This window comes from Xyrauchen texanus, chromosome 49 (genome assembly GCF_025860055.1).
Source record: "Xyrauchen texanus isolate HMW12.3.18 chromosome 49, RBS_HiC_50CHRs, whole genome shotgun sequence".
NCBI classification, from domain to species: domain Eukaryota; kingdom Metazoa; phylum Chordata; class Actinopteri; order Cypriniformes; family Catostomidae; genus Xyrauchen; species Xyrauchen texanus.
This window is the reverse complement of record NC_068324.1, coordinates 5,246,212-5,263,032: the sequence shown is the minus strand read 5'-3', so window position 1 is coordinate 5,263,032 and position 16,821 is coordinate 5,246,212. Positions and strand designations below refer to the sequence as shown.

General features: G+C 38.3%; 2 protein-coding genes and 1 pseudogene across 3 annotated transcripts in view; 1 reads left to right on the top strand and 2 right to left on the bottom strand.

Moving 5' to 3' along the window:
- The first annotated feature begins 607 nt into the window (after nt 1–607).
- LOC127640226 (muscarinic acetylcholine receptor M4-like) lies at nt 608–3,122 on the top strand (annotated as a pseudogene).
- A 182-nt stretch (nt 3,123–3,304) lies between these two features.
- On the bottom strand, nt 3,305–10,088 carry LOC127640728 (midkine-B-like). Its single transcript, XM_052123443.1, has 4 exons — nt 9,950–10,088; nt 5,554–5,633; nt 5,294–5,461; nt 3,305–4,019 (listed from the first exon to the last, which is right to left on the bottom strand). The coding sequence occupies exons 2-4, from the start codon at nt 5,630–5,632 to the stop codon at nt 3,823–3,825; spliced, it is 444 nt and encodes a 147-aa protein (XP_051979403.1). The 5' UTR covers nt 5,633; nt 9,950–10,088; the 3' UTR covers nt 3,305–3,822.
- Nucleotides 10,089–13,514: 3,426 nt separating this feature from the next.
- dgkzb (diacylglycerol kinase, zeta b) overlaps nt 13,515–16,821 on the bottom strand; it is a 33,004-nt gene continuing 29,697 nt past the window's right edge. For both annotated transcript variants that reach the window (XM_052123249.1, XM_052123248.1), the window contains 4 exons: nt 15,928–16,048; nt 15,797–15,833; nt 15,543–15,642; nt 13,515–13,663 (listed from right to left, as the gene is read on the bottom strand). In XM_052123249.1, coding sequence (XP_051979209.1) covers nt 13,547–13,663; nt 15,543–15,642; nt 15,797–15,833; nt 15,928–16,048 — 375 coding nt within the window. In that variant the 3' untranslated portion in view covers nt 13,515–13,546. The remainder of the gene's footprint in view (nt 13,664–15,542; nt 15,643–15,796; nt 15,834–15,927; nt 16,049–16,821) is intronic.

Sequence of the window (16,821 nt, the reverse complement as noted above, 5' to 3'; positions counted from 1 at the left end):
TACAACCCTTCCACATTTGACCATCTTCCTCCAAATGTTCCCGCAGTGAAGAGGTTGAATGACAATAGGTCAAGATGAGAATAGGTGTTACTTATTTAGGGCCTGGAAGTCCTCCCAGCCATTCTCTCATTCAAACGAAGATCATGAAGGGAGCTGGAGCCTTATTCTGATTTCCTTGGTGAATTTGCTCATTTTTTATCAGATCTTGTAGTTACTGTAGATAGAGCTTTAATTGTTGGTGACTTCAACATTCACATAGATAATGAAAATTATAAATTGGGATTAGCATTTATCGATATTCTCAACTCACTTGGAGTCAGACAAAATGTAACCAGACCAACTCATCACCATAATCATATGCTAGATTTAATTCTGTCATATGGAGTTGATGTTGATAATATAGCAATTCCGCAGTAGAGCGATGACATCTCGGATCATTACCTCGTCTCTTGTATGCTGCAATCAGCAAATGTTACTCAATTCAATTTCCTCACCTTTTATATAATTTTTTTTGCCCATTTATATGACTACTTAAATACCACTTTTGATGGATCACAGATTACAAACTTGGATTAAATGTTTCCTTAATGTTCTTGCAGGTTCCTCAATGAGTACCTCCAGCATGCTCAACAACAGCGTATAGAGTGCCCTGACCAAAGAATCCTACGTGGTGTCGGGAAGACCAGATCAGGCATACGGGACTATAGGCATTATCATCATTGTACTTTTAACCGGCTACTTCAGCCTGCTAACTGTCCTGGGCAACGTGCTGGTTCTGCTTTCAATCAAAGTCAATAGCAATCTTCGAACCATCAACAACTACTATTTCTTTAGTCTGGCATGTTCTGACCTTATTGTTGGCATATTCTCCATGAATCTGTACACTGTTTATGTTGTTAAAGGGTACTGGCTGTTGGGTCCACAGATGTGTGACCTGTGGTTAGTAGTAGATTACGTGGTCAGTAACGCCTTTGATTAATGTCCTAGTGATCTGTTTCAACTGCTACTTCTGCGTGACCCAGCCTCTGAGTTACCCGGCCAGGCGTACCACAAGGTGGGCAGGGGCAATGATCACCATAGCCTGGTTGCTATCTCTGCTTCTCTGGACTCCAGTGATTGTGCTTTAGCAGGCTGGGCAGGACGGATGCATGGTCCCAGAGGGACAGTGCTACATCCTACTCCTCGCCAATCCTGCTGTAACCCTGGCAACCACCATTCCCACTTCCTACATTCCCGTTGTAATAATGATGGTACTGTATACTTGGATATCCCTGGCCAATCAGAGACGGGTACATAAGTTGAAGCTTGAAATTGCAAACCTGCTTGAACATTCCAAGGCAAGAGATGGACTATGTAATGACGCTAATCCTGACATAGTGAATGACATTAAACTGGATGAAACCTCAGTTGGAAAGAAGCAAGTCTGCTGCCTATTCATAAAGACCAGAATCGAGTCTGGATGCCTCTTTGGAAGACAAAAGTCTAGAAGGAAAAACATCAAAACCGAAGACCTTATCCAAGCGTATGGAGAGTAGAAGGAAAATAGCACCTCACCCTACTTGCACAACAGGTATATTCATAAAGAACACTAGACGACAGGCTCAACGTCCCACATTTAAGGTCTTCCAAGATGTCTCCAAGTTGGCCAGATGGAAGTCTTTGATAAAGAGAGGAAGGTGACTAATACCATCATCGCCATTCATCTGGCCTTCATCTTTACCTGGGCGCCACATAACATCATGTTTCTGATCGATACCTTCTGTTGCTGCTGTGTGCCAGAAATTCTGTGGATGATGGGCTATTTTCTGTGCTACATCAATCGTATGGTTAATCTAGTATGCTATGCTCTCTGTAACGCCACATTCAAAAGAAATTTTAATGACTGTTGATCTGTCAGCTTAAAAATCTTGTTTAAATCATGTTGTAATTACTGTAATTACGAGATGGCAACTCTGAGGTTCTATTTGGAGCCATTCACGTCCTGGGAACTCAGAAGTTATTTGTTTCTATGACAACACTCATAACACCAAAACGGCTTTATTGTTAATAACAGCAAAAATCAGTGAGACATTTACATGTTTACATGGAATCTACGCCCTTGATTTAAAAACTCTTTGGGCCTCAATTATCAAACCCAAACGTGATACTTTTTTTGTGTAGATCAGTCATAAATCTGTTCTTATGGAAATCATAAATTTACATCTTGAAGACAATAATAAAAAGTTTATTGGTTGACGCATATGTTTCGCATGCCGCTGAAATTGCATTTGGCAAATGTGTGCATATTTGATTGTATATGATATTACATTAGATTACATGTACATTAGTAAGACTAACTATTTGCACAGTTAACGAGTAAAACTCTGGGCCTCATTCATGAAACACAAACTGAATCGTTCGTAAATAATGTTACGTAAAATGTGCATTTGTGGCATTTGCTACACTTTAGGGAAAACCCTGGTTTGCTGAACTAAAGGGAAAAAATGTTAGATGAGATATGTGATGTTGATAATGTTGCTACAATTGCATTTGGCATGTGTCCGTACACGACTGTATGGCATTCCGTAAAGTAATTTTTACATTCGTAAGACTATTACAGTTTGCACAGTAAACAAGTAAAAACTCTTTGGGCCTTTTTTTTGTTTGTAAATCTATTCTACTTCAGCAATTTACATAAGAATTTGCAACAATTTAAGGCAAAACCTGATTTGCTAAAATGTTTTAAAAACAACAAGGACAACAAATGTTGGTTCAGGAATGTGATGTTTATCATGTCGCTAAAATTGCAAATAGCTAAATTGTTGACTGTTGTAAAGGCATTTATACATTTGTAAGACTATTACTGTTCGCACAATATAGTAAAAAATATTTAAAAATAAATGTACAAATCGTTCGTAAATCCATTCTAACGTAAATCGTTAATTTTCAACAATTTAGGGGGAAAAATGGATTTGCTGAGAATATTTTTAAATAGAAGGGGAAAAATGTCCGTTGAGGCATGTGATCATGCCATTGAAATGTTATGCGGCAAATTAATGTTCATGCGATGGGTAACCTGCATTTAAACTTTTATGAATTTTTATATATTGTTAAACAATTAAATTGAGTAGAAAGCATTTTATGAAATTGAAATGCGTGAATCTTTAAAATAAGCTCAAATTGAGTGTATGAAATACTCGTAAGGTCGTTTTTAATTGGTAAGACTACAACTATTAAAGTAAAATCTTTTTTGTGTTTGTTGTTAAAAAAAACACCCCCAAAAAGTTTTGAAAATACACTTTTTTTCATTTATTCACAACCTGTAGAAGTTATCAGTTAGTGTTGTCAATTTGATTGAACATCCATTACAAATCTAAAAACATTAACATTTATAAACATACGTAGATACTTTATATAGGCTGTTACTTCCAGGAGCGGTGTTTGTTTAAACATTCAGTTTACATGTTATAACGTACAGAAATCTTCTTCGTTCGAAAAACAGCATGGTTGTAATTTACAAATAGATCCTTTCAAGGGCAAAACTAGCGCCACATATCGGTTTGCACCAGTGTTTCGCTTTAGTAAAGACAATTGTTTAGATGAGAAATTTGCTGTGGCCTATTTTATACATGCAAAGTAAATGACAATTAAAAATTCTACAGAGATCAAATTACAACAGCACAGACACTCATAACATTTACTAATTACAAAAGAAAGAAAGAAAAACAATAGGTAGGGCTACAGTTTTTTTCATTTCAGCATTCAACTTTTTGAGGATTTGGGAGTGTCACGTAGTAATGTACCAATGAGTGGGCAATGGGGAGGGATTGGGGAGTCTTCAAGTTAGTTTTCCTTTCCTTTTCCTTTCTTCTTCTCCCCTCCTTTGGGTTTGGGGGTCTTTGGGGTGCAAGGTTTGGACACTTTAATGGTGGACTGGCATTCAGCGTTAAACAGTGCCTTCTTCAGCATTCCAGACCGGCTTCTGGTTCCTGTAGTTGTGTCACATTCAGCCCAGCGCTCAAACTTGTACTTGCAATCCGCTATACGAAGAGAACAAAGAGCAAACTAGAATAAATGACCTATCAAGGTATTTTTACTGTTTTTTTGTTTTGTTTGTTTTTATCTGGGCATATATTGCATCACTTTGTTTTGGCCTTAATAGTTTAGAACAGTGAAAATGTTACTAGAGATTGTTTTGGTTTGGTTTTGTGAACAACACTAATTCAACTAAAGAGTGTAATATGTTTACCAATATACAGAATTGATTTTTAATTGTTTTTACATTCTTTTTTTTAATAACTGAATAACCAATAACCATCCACCAGACTTCCACAGACCGGCAGAGTTGCTCAGTTGCATGATTAAGCTTTAAATGTTACATTTTAAAATTAATGCTATGTAAAAAAGTAAATTGCACAGACAGCGGGTTTATACATGATTTATATTGATAATGCATTGTAAGCCGACAACATGTGTGGTCATGTAAACACCTTAAACAGTTTTCTTCTCTGCATCATCAGCGATTTAAGCAAAAAGCAATCGGCACAGTTCGATTTTTGCAGATCGCCCCGATTTTTTTGTGTTGCATGTAAACCCCTTTATCTGTGTTCTTGCTAATATGCTAAAGTGTTGTGCACATGCCTGTTTACACATTGATGTCAAAAGCAAAGGAAAAACCTTACTAATTAAGTCTCATGTAAACATGGTTTTGGTAGTTATCAGCATGTTGATGTGCATGTAAATGTGCTTATTGAGTTCCTTTAACTGTTGAACACACAGTGATATAATGCTGTAATATCTTAAGACACAATATGATAGGTGTAAGTGAGAAACAGATCCATTTAGAAGTCATTTTGTATCCTAAATTCTCCTCTCTGCCCAGTAGGGGGCGATATGTAAGAACAATGCGAATCACCAAAAACAGAAGATGACGAATGGGAAAAAGACTTAAATATTGAACTGCTTCTCACCCACACATATCATATAGCATCTGAAGATATGGATTTAACCATCAGAGTCCTATGTAGTACTTTATGTTGCCCTTATTTTGATTTTGGAGCTTCCAAAGTTTGGCACCCATTCACTGATATAGTATGGACCAACAGAGCTAAGACATTCTTCTACAAATCATTGTTTCTGTTTAGCAGATGAAAGAAAGTCTTACACATCTTGGATGGCATGAGGGCGAGTAAATGATGAGAGAATTTCCATTTTTTGGGTGAACCAACCCTTTAAGAGACCTGCCAAATTGGTACTGATGGCTAAATATGTTGAAAAATATCAGTCAAACCAACTATCGTCTATCTCTACTTACCACCGAAGTCCTTCTTCCAGTTACATGGGACTTTGCACTTGGTTTTCTTTGTTTGTTCATTACAGGTTGCCTCCCGAATGCCAGTGCCACAGTCTCCGCTGTTTGGTATACATCTCCCATATTGCCATTCACTGCACTCTACCTCTGCTTTGGGCTCTTTGCCCTTTTCTGTCACAAATGGAAAATTATACTTGATGATATCATACAAGGAGTGTACATTTGCATTATCATATCATTTAAAGTCATTTAAAAAAAATAACCTTTTTTCTTCATGCTGGCTTCAACGGTGAACATCAGAACCACCACCAGCACAAGCGCTATTGAGATGAAACTCCGCATTCTACAAAGAGCACACAATCACGATTCGATTAACGACAAACAACAAGTTGAGCAGAACAGACTTCAAACCCATTTTAATATGAACCCAGAAAGCAACTCTTTAAAATTGCATGCATTCCTTATCAATTCAAACAATTAAAATTGTGGTCAGATTGTGGGTCATACTGTGTGTTTAGAGATATACAGTTGTAAAATAGGGGTTGTTAAAGCTGGGAGTCAATAGAGGGAAGATAAAGAAAAAAGCAGAGGTTGTGGCTTGACTATTCACACAAGAGTATGTGGTCCAATTGGTGTGAAACAACATCCAGCCAGGAGCCCATCATAGTCAAAATCACACCAGTTTCTGTAACTTATCTTTGTGTCTGACTGTGATATAAATAAGGACTCCTCTGGAGCTAACTTTCTGTGACTACAGGGCCGAAACCCCCATAGACATTAAGGGTTTGATTAGGGTTCGAGCAATATTGCCCCAACTTTAACTATTTGGTTATATCCTAGTTTAAATCATTTTGATATGTTGACTTTAATTTTAACTTATTTTTAACACCCTGCTGAAAAATAATATTTCAAACCAGCCTAAGATGGTTTGGTGGTCTCAGTTGGTTAAAGCTGGTCTTCAGCTGGTCTCCCAGCCTGATCAGCTTACAAGTGTTCAAAACCAATCTAAAACCAACAAACAAGACCAACCTGACCATGGCTGGGAGACCGCGTTTAAAGGCAGAAATGTAAAGCTTATAATTTTATAAAAGCACATTAATTCTTCTTTTTAAAACTTTTTTGAATTTATTTGAGCTGTAAAGTCATAAAAGGTTGTTAAATAGTTGTTTACCGGGATTACAGGTTTTACGGTATTGCATCATCACGGCAAGATAGATAGATAGATAGATAGATAGATAGATAGATAGATGATGGATGAAAAGCAGTTATATTAGATGGAAGCTGGATGGATGGATGGATGAAGAGCAGTTAGATTGGATGGATAATAGATGGATGGATAGATAGATATAGATGGATAGATAGATAGATGGATGTATGTAGAGCAGTTAGATTGAATGGATGGATGAATGAAGAGCAGTTAGATTGGATGGAAGATGGATGGATGGATGGATAGATAGATGGATGTATGAAGAGCAGTTACATTGGATAGATGGATGGATGAAGAGCAGTTAGATTGGATGGAAGATGGATGGATGGATGGATAGATAGATGGATGTATGAAGAGCAGTTAGATTGGATGGATGGATGGATGAAGAGCAGTTAGATTGGAAGATAGATAGATAGATAGATAGATAGATAGATAGATAGATAGATAGATAGATAGATGTAGAGCAGTTAGATTGAATGGATGGATGAATGAAGAGCAGTTAGATTGGATGGATAGATAGATAGATGGATGTATGAAGAGCAGTTAGATTGGATGGATGGATGAATGGATGGATGAAGAGCAGTTAGATTGGATGGATGGATAGATAGATGTATGAAGAGCAGTTAGATTGGATGGATGGATGGATGGATAGATGGATGGGTGTATGAAAAGCAGTTAGAATGGATGGAAGATAGATGGATAGATAGATGTATGAAGAGCAGTCAGATTGGATGGATGGATGAAGAGCAGTTAGATTGGATGGATGGATGGATGGATGGATGTATGAAGAGCAGTCAGATTGGATGGATGGATGGATGGATGAAGAGCAGTTAGATTGGATGGATGGATAGATGGATGGATGTATGAAGAGCAGTCAGATTGGATGGATGGATGGATGAAGAGCAGTTAGATTGGATGGATGGATAGATGGATGGATGGATGAAGAGCAGTCAGATTGGATGGATGGATGAAGAGCAGTTGGATGGATGGATGGATGGATGGATGGAGAGATAGATGGATGTATGAAGAGTGGTTAGATTGGATGGATGTATGGATGGATGGATGAAGAGCAGTTAGATTGGATGGATGGATGGATGGATAGATAGATAGATGGGTGTATGAAAAGCAGTTAGAATGGATGGAAGATGGATGTATAGATAGATAGATAGATAGATGTATGAAGAGCAGTCAGATTGGATGGATGGATGGATGGATGGATGAAGAGCAGTTAGGATGGATGGATGGATGGATAGATAGATGATGTAGAGCAGTTAGATTGGTTAGATAGATGGATGTATGAAGAGCAGTTAGATTGGATGGATGGATGGATGGATGGTTATTCCAAAAAATTGGAATAACTTTACGCAGAAAAGGTTAGTAAGTGATATTATCACACTAAAAGCATGTTAACACATATTGTTGACATCTTGTGGCTAAACCTTTGAAACAGTATTTTAACGTTTACAGATTGACTTTCATGGTAAGTGCCTCACTGAAACCTGGATTTTTACCCTTTTCAAAGAAAAGGAGGGACGAGTCTAAATGTATTTTTGTGGTAATCAACATTATGCCACAAATGCTGTCGATTGAGGTTAACTTGTATTTAACCCAGAATATTCCTTTTAAGCAGTTAATTCCAGCAGGACATTCTTCCAAACTGCAATTAATTCATCAAGACGTCTACTCAGAATTTAATGTCCAAATTTGAAAGGACAAGGGCATCCCAAACCTTTAAAAGACATCAAAAAGATCACTATAGATCATATCTTTTAAGTTTTTGAAAAAAATACTTTCTAGCAACCCGCTATGTGAGACTCATAAAAGAGTCTCTATATTTTCCTCTTTTCTTCCAGAAAATAAGCACACACCACATCTCCCTTTCATTCTTTTCCTGCCTCCATTAAAACAGACTTCTTTCACACCGCAGCCCGCGGCACGACTCCATTCTTCATGCTCTCATAAATGTGAAGGGCTCCTCAGGGCCGGACTTTTGTGCGAGGAGAAACAGCGGTCAGCAGGGGTCCCCCGAATCCCCTCCCCTCTCCTCTGCAGCCTCCGTGGGGAGAGAGGCTAAGTACTCAAAACCTTTAGCTGGGCCTTATAGGAGCCTGATTCACTGGCTGTGAACAAAGCAGGACCTCGCCCGTTTTGCTTTCCTCTCTGAAAGAGCTCTAACACAGATGTCATGCTGTGTCTTTTGGGGGGGGGTTACGGCTCCGCTCAAGTCCTTTGAATGTAAGCTTATTTGCATTGGAGGACAAAAACAGCTCTGTTGATGGGAGAGGAGACGTGGGATGCTGCCTTTGATAAACGCAGAACCGGACATTTTGAAAACTTCCTCATGGAGTATAGAGTTCACCACATGACAAACCAGATCCATGCAGGCTTTCTAGAAATCCTTGCATCAGGATGATTTTGTTCTCCTTGCAGATAAAAACCCCCACCTTAAACCAGTCTAAGATGGATTGCAGGTTTTCCAGACTGGTCTTGAAGCAGGTTTGGGTGCTTTTCAGCCAAGAATTAGCTTATAGACCAGCAAACTGTCTGCTTTCAGCTGTTTTTTGTTTATTAGTTTGTTTTTCAGCATGGCTATTTAGCTTTATTTTCAGTTGCATGGCTTGAATTAAATTGCAAGCACTGATATGCCCATTTGGTTCTGATTTGGAGAATTGGGTCAGCATTTGCTGGCAGCTGGTTCACATTGACACTTCACAGTGCATCATATCCCTGGCAGCAATAGATCCTCAAAGAGCCCCCCAACACAAAAACACAAACTCCACGACCCAAGTACAACAAGAATGCATCGATTCAATGAGATATCCAGCATTAAAGTACGTCCAAAATAGGACGAATCAAACAATAAGGGGCCGTTCAAACCGAATGCGTGGCTTCGCTAAAAACAAAAATAATTAATAATAATAAAAAAAGTTAGACGTAACGTAGCGAATACAACAAAAAGCAAACGTCACCTTACGCGTTTTTAAGACACATCGTACGGTTAAATACGTCCGTCTAGCGCATGTTTACATAGAAAAACAATCGATAAACGTGCTCCGTGTGAACGGCCCCTTATTCTACACGTTTCAGCGATTTTCACCATTATGTCGCTATTCACCAAATACTCTGCTATTTAACGCAAATCAGACATTTCAGGTGCTTAAATAAAATCAGTTTTCAAAATGAAGCGCTTTTTAACGCTCAAACTCAGACAACATGTTTATTATAATGACACAACGGTACAATCAAATGCGCTCGGTACTTCCTTCAATATAGTACCATAAATGCACGTAAAATAATATTAGAAATAAAGAACAGAGAAAGAAATAATGTTAAAAAAAATCGATCCGGTTCAATAAGAGATTTTCTATCTATTATTCCAAGCGCCCCATTCTAAAACACACTTAATGCGCTTTTATAACTGCGTATAATTGAGTGTAATGATCTGTACTTGCCTTATTGCTGTGAGTCTGATCCTGTGTGCTGTGACCCTGTATCCTGTTCAGTGTCTGATCTCTCTGCTGCTCTTTGTGTTTCATCAAACTAGTTTGAGCTGGTCGCATAGCTGTGCACTTACAATCACCTCTCTCTCTCTCTCTCTCTCTCTCTCTCTCTCTCTCTCTCTCTCTCTCTCTCTCTCTCTTTTAAATGGGTGATGCACGATAATCTATCTGTCCATCTGTCCGTCCGTCTGACGTCTTGTAAAACTTTAACATATTCTTTTATTTTTGTTCTAAGTTCACAATTCGCTGTTCTTTTCTTCATATCGCGGCACCGTTTTGCAGTTCTGCATCATGCGGCGGCCCATTTCAGCTTGTCGCGAAACATTCGGCCCGATATCTCGGGGGTGTCCCTGTTCTCCCGATGGCCAGTCCGCCCCTGCATCCATGCAATCGAACTGCTTTGTATCCATCCATCCATCCAATCTAACTGCCCTTCATCCATCCATCTATCTATCATCCATCCATCCTTCCCTCCATCCATCCATCTTTCCATCCATCCAATTTAACTGCTCTTCATCCATCCATCCATCCATCCATCCATCCACCCAATCAAACGGCTTTTCATCCATCCATCCATCCATCCACCCATCCAATCTAACTGCTTTTAGCCATCTATACAGTCTAACTGCTTTTATCCATCCATCTACCCATCCATCCATCATCCAATCTAACTCCTTTTATCTATCTTTCTATCTATCTATCTGTCTGTCTGTCGGTCTAATTATCTAATCTCATTGAAAATAAGCAGAGGATGAATGGAGAGTAAACTGATGTAAAAAATAAATTTGCATCCTTTTCCACCTACTGCTTTTAGAGAGAAAGAGAGAAGAGAGTGAGAGAGAACAATATTATCTCCTAAATGATTAATGAGTCACACAAGTCAACACATCCATCATTCCCGGTAATGCATTCAGATATACTGTGAAGATCCTCCTATGGAGAGGCACACTTCAACATTATAAAACGTTTACCACCAAGTGTTCTAAACCTAAAAAGCTGCCATTGTTGCAAGATAAAGGGATGCGAGTGTAATCACGATTGTATATATGTGTGTGTGCCAACACAGTCTGTATTAAATGGAGTCAGACACGTATCTATTCTCAGTCAGTGAAACCCCTTGATGAATATATTCGAGACATATAAATATTCAAATTACATCAATTTGTTTTAAAGGACTTTATTTCATTTTTTCATTAGACAGTAACAAACCAGCCCAGAGGAACAAATATATGACTATTCCTATTGAATACCTAACAAGTCTTATCTTATAAATAAAACATTAACTTGATCTAAGTTCATATCACATACAAATGCAAGACCTGTATATCGGAACAAGGTTGTTCACACATTTTTAAAATGTTTGACAGATTATATACACTTATCTAATTGGAATTGCATAGCAACTCATACAAAGCACTGAAAAAATACACCTTTTTTCTCTATTTTCAATAACATCTCACCACAAACACACTATGGCAATGCTGACAACACATTGTTGTCAAATGGCTGCTTTGTAAAACCTCTACCTCTGTTATTTTTCAAGCATTTAGTCCATTTTAATGTACATAAAGTGACCCAGTTGAATATACCAGAATCAAAACCTTGTAGTTAAAGTTGATGACACAAATATATCGATAACTCTGTCAGAGGTAACAAACCAATTGATATCGCTGTCAGAGGTAACAAACTCTGTCAGAGGTAACAAACCAATGCAAAACCTGAGTATGAGACTTCAACATACTTCAGATCTCTACCGTTTGGTCCGGCCAGTGGCTATTCGTCACTGATGATGGGATTTATCAGGTCAGGATTACGCCTTTAAACCCGAAATAGGCTTGTGGCACAATTCAAGAATTTTCTGTGTACTTAATGTGGTAAATCTGGCCAGAAAACAAAACTAATTAGACCAATGTTCTTGAGTTGACATGAAAGTTAACCTGAAATCAGACCGAATAGATCCTGTTTTTAATTCAAAAGTATAGTGGTCAGTGCAAGCATCCTTTGCCAAGAAAAGTGTGGCAAACTATCAACTAACAAATGGTTATAATTTATAAGGTATGTACACAATGACTTAATGATATCCAACAGTGAATCTAAAGTAGTAGTTAAAGGAATGTTTTAGGAAATTCAAGCGTTTACCACTAAGAGAACAAATGCCCGTAAGCAACAGCTGAGGAAGCATTCTTGAACGCAGGAGGTTATGAAAACAATGTCTATCTGAAACCAGAACAAACATGAGCGTGGAAGCCAAGCTGTACACTGCAAAAAAACATTTTCTTAATCAGTATTTCTGTCTAGATTTTTTTTCCAGTAAAAAGCTTTACACGAGAAATGACAAAGATTTGCATTTCAGAGAATATTCCTTCAATTCTCTTTTTTCTTACCCCATTGTCAAATTGTTCTTTATAGTTTTAAGAATAAATATAACATAATTTTGTGATGTTTATGCTTAATATAAGAGGAAAAAAACTTGCCAATGTGGTAAAATCATACGAATAATATGAATATTTTGGGTTCAATACAAGTTAGGCTCAATCAACAGCATTTGTGGCATAATGTTACATGGATATGGTTAGTAGGCAATTTCATCACGCTAAAATCATGCTAACTCGTGTATAATGTTCATGTCTTGTGGCTACACTTTTGAAATGATGTGTATTTTAGCATTTATGTACTGGCCCCATTCACTTCCATTGTAAGTGCCGTACAGTAACTGCAATTTGTGCCTATTTATTTAAATTCTTTTTATTTTTTGTATTTTTTATTTTTATGTTTAATGGAGGGACGAGTCTAAATGATTTATTGTGGAAATCAACACTATGCCACAAATGCTGTTAATTGTGCTTGTATTGATCTGGGAATAATCCTTTAATTGTAGGTAAAACATGTCTAATTATCTTACATTAATTGCTTGTTTAGAAATATTTTTAGTGCAAAGCAAAATACAGATTAAGAAAATTATTATTATTATCTTATTTATTTATTTTGCAGTGCAGATATTTGCAGAAGTTTAGTAACTTGTAAGAGTAACTTGTTAAGTTTAGTAACTGTTGGACTTCGGTCACATGACTATTAAATATACACATATCAGCAAAACCTTTAGAGTAACAGAATTTTGAAATCCAAACCAATTCATACAGAATTAGATAACGTAACCAAAAGCAGCAGTATTCTTTTTTAAATAAAACCTCTCTCCTTTTATTTTTAAAACTCCCTTGAGGTTTATCTTCTGGTTTTCTTTATTGTAGTTAAATAAAAGCCACTTTCATTCTTGGTTATTTCAGCCCTGAAATCCCCAAAAATTAAGCGCATTGTCCTAAGGAGCAAAGCGATGCCTGTTTGTGTAGTGCTGATAGCTGGACGAGACGCAACAAACTCAAGCATCCTGAAACATAATACAAACACTGTCTTTTTGGCATTACAATTGATACAAAGAGCAAACAAACTAATTTCCATAGACATGCTGCCTCACAACATCCAGATAAACCGGACCTGGGAGAGGCGAGTAATGCCTCAGTGGTTGTTGAGAATGACCGTTTTGGAGGCCCGTCACACAGTGGTCTCATGGTCATCTCTCTGGATCATCTGGTAGTGCTGCCGGTTTTCTAAGTACTCAGCCAGTTCAAAGTCTTGAGCTTTCTCCGCATACATCTTTGGAGTTTCACCCTGCGGGTTAAGGGAGAGACATTTTTAGGCTTTTTAGGAAAATAAGGTTAAAAGTGGTGGGGATGGGATTGGAAAACAGAAATATATAAACTAAGTACCATACACTGATCAGCCACAACAACAAAACCACTGACAGGTAAAGTGAATAACATCGATTTATTATGCAGCAAGTGAACAGTCCGTTTTTAAATTTCATGTGCTGGAAGCAGGAAAAATGGGCAACCATTAGATCTCTGAAGAACTGAGCAATTTGACAAGGGACAAATTGTGATGGCTAGACAACTGTACCAGAGCATCTCCAAAACGGCAGGTACCTACCAAAAGTGGTCCAAGGAAGGACAACCAGTGAACCAGTGACAGGTGATGGGTGCCCAAGGCTCATTGATGCGAGTGGGGAGTGAAGGCTAGCCCGTCTGGTGTGATCCTACAGAAGAGCTACTAAAGCACAATTTGCTGAAAAAACAATGCTGGCCATAATAGAAAGGTGTCAGAACACACAGTGCATCACAGATTGCTGCATAGCCACTGACCAGTCAGAGTGCCCATGCTGACCCCTGTCTACTGCCAAAAGTGCATACAATGGGCACGTGAGCATTAGAACTGGACCATGGAGCAATGGAAGAAGGTGGTCTTGTCTGATGAATCATGTTTTCTTTTAGGTCTTGTAGACGGCCGGTGTGTTGTGCGTCGTTTACCTGGGGAAGAGATGGTAGCAGGATGCACCATATGAAGAAGGCAGGCTGGCAGAGGCTGTGTGATGCTCTGGGCAATGTTCTGCTGGGAAACCTTGTGTCCTGGCATTCATGTGGATGTTACTTTGACACGAACAACCTACCTAAATATTGTTACAGACCACGTACACCCCTTCATGGCAATGGTATTTCCTAATGGCAGTGGCCTCTTTCAGCAAGATAACGTGTCCTGCCACACTGCAAAAATTGTTCAGGAATGGTTTGAACATGACAAAGAGTTCAAGGTGTTGACTTGGCCTCCAAATTCCCCAGATCTCAATTCGATTGAGCATCTATGGGATGTGATGGAGCCACAAGTCCGATCCATAAAGGCCCCACCTCGCAACTTACAGGACTTAAAGGATCTGCTGCAAATGTCTTGGTGCCAGATACCAAAGGACACCTTCAGAGGTCTTGTGGAGTCCATGTCTCAGCGGGTAAGAGCTGTTTTGGTGGCACGAGGGGGACCTATATGATATTAGGCAGGTGGTTTTACTGTTGTGGCTGATCGGTGTATGCTTACCAGAACTTACTATAAATACAATAAAAATAAAAATAAATATAAATTTTGGTTTTAGCTTTTTTTATACACAGTATATTACAAAATTGTAAAAGTTTTTTTTAACAATTACACTACAAACTTCTTGTGAATATCACTGTTACTTGAGGGAATAAACAAATTAATAGGATGCAGATGGTGGAATAATAATAGGAGAAAACCTCAGAATTAAATTGCACTTAATACAGCCCATTTGTGCATTGCGTGTGCGATTTCACCAAACCTATTTTTGCCTTTAGCGCATGCTTGCCCGAAAATGTTATGGCCATGCCCACTGACTTTGCGCTTAAGTCTTATGGCATAGCACTGCACTTAACGCTAGCGCTCTTAAAATAGGGCCCCAAAAACTGCCTGTACCTTAGCTTTGGAGATCTGAATTCCATAGAAATGACAACATAAGATCTCTCTTTTCAAAAATCTTTGCAATATTGCTTGCCATTGAAAAATGTATAGTAAAAAAAAGGTTTAAAAAAGGTCAAAATAGTTGAAAGAGAGCAACGAAACACTGAAAACAATTTAAAAAAATAATTAAAGAGCTGGAAGAGGTTGCTGAAGATGTTCAGTATGAAGTCAATGTGCATCATCTCACCTGTAGGTCTGTCTTCATGAGGGATGCACCTGCCTCCACCAGGTAACAACAGATTGTTCTCTGGCACAATACAGCTGCCTTATGCAACGCCGTCTCCCCTCTGAGTCACAAACACACATAAACACAAAACATCTCCTAAACATGACTCATTTGACTCTGATCCTGACAGTTTATAGACTGCATACAATAAAACTAGCTAATTCTCTTCAACCATGAAAAAGAAAAAAATAAGCCAGATTTCCAGAACTCCTTACGTTGATTTCTCAGTCACATCCAGGATACAGGCAGGGGCTATTCACCAAAGACAGCAAAAGAGCATTAGAAATGAAATGCACAGTAAGATCAAACAAAGACTCAAATTCAGAATCAAGTGAAATTGACTCACCATTATCAATTATATATTTGACAATCTCTTTGTTGCTGACATCGACAGCGTAATGGAGGAGAGTGCAGCCGAACCGGTCCTGGACCAACAAATTTGTTCCACTTTCATGCATCTGTACCAGCTGAGAACATCAGTGACAGATAAACAGTCCATCAAATCTTGCAATTTAAGGTGAAAACTGATATAGAGTAACTTTAAAGGGTGATACACAATAATCTATCTGTCTGTCTAACTGCTTTTCATCCATCCATCCAATCTAACTGCTTTTCATCCATACATACATACATCCATTCATTCTAACTGCTCTTCATCCATCCAATCTAACTTCTTTTCATCCATCCATCCAGTCTAACTGCTTTTTATCCATGCATCCATCCATCCATCCATCCATCCAATCTAACTGCTTTCCATCCATCCATCCATCCATCCATCCATGCATCCATCCATCCATCCAATCTAAATACTTTTCATCCATCCATCCAATCTAACAGCTTTTCTTCCATCCATCCATCCAATCTAAATACTTATCATCCATCCATCCATCCAATCTACTTTTCATCCATCCATCCAATCTAACTGCTTTCCTTCCATCCATCCATCCATCCATCCAATCTAACTGCTTTTCATCCATCCATCCATCCATCCAATCTAACTACTTTTCATCCATCCATTCTAACTGCTCTTCATCCATCCAATCTAACTTCTTTTCATCCATCCATTCTAACTGCTCTTCATCCATCCAATCTAACTTCTTTTCATCCATCCATCCAGTCTAACTGCTTTTTATCCATGCATCCATCCATCCATCCAATCTAACTGCTTTCCATCCATCCATCCATCCATCCATCCATCCATCCAATCTAAATACTTTTCATCCATCCATCCAATCTAACA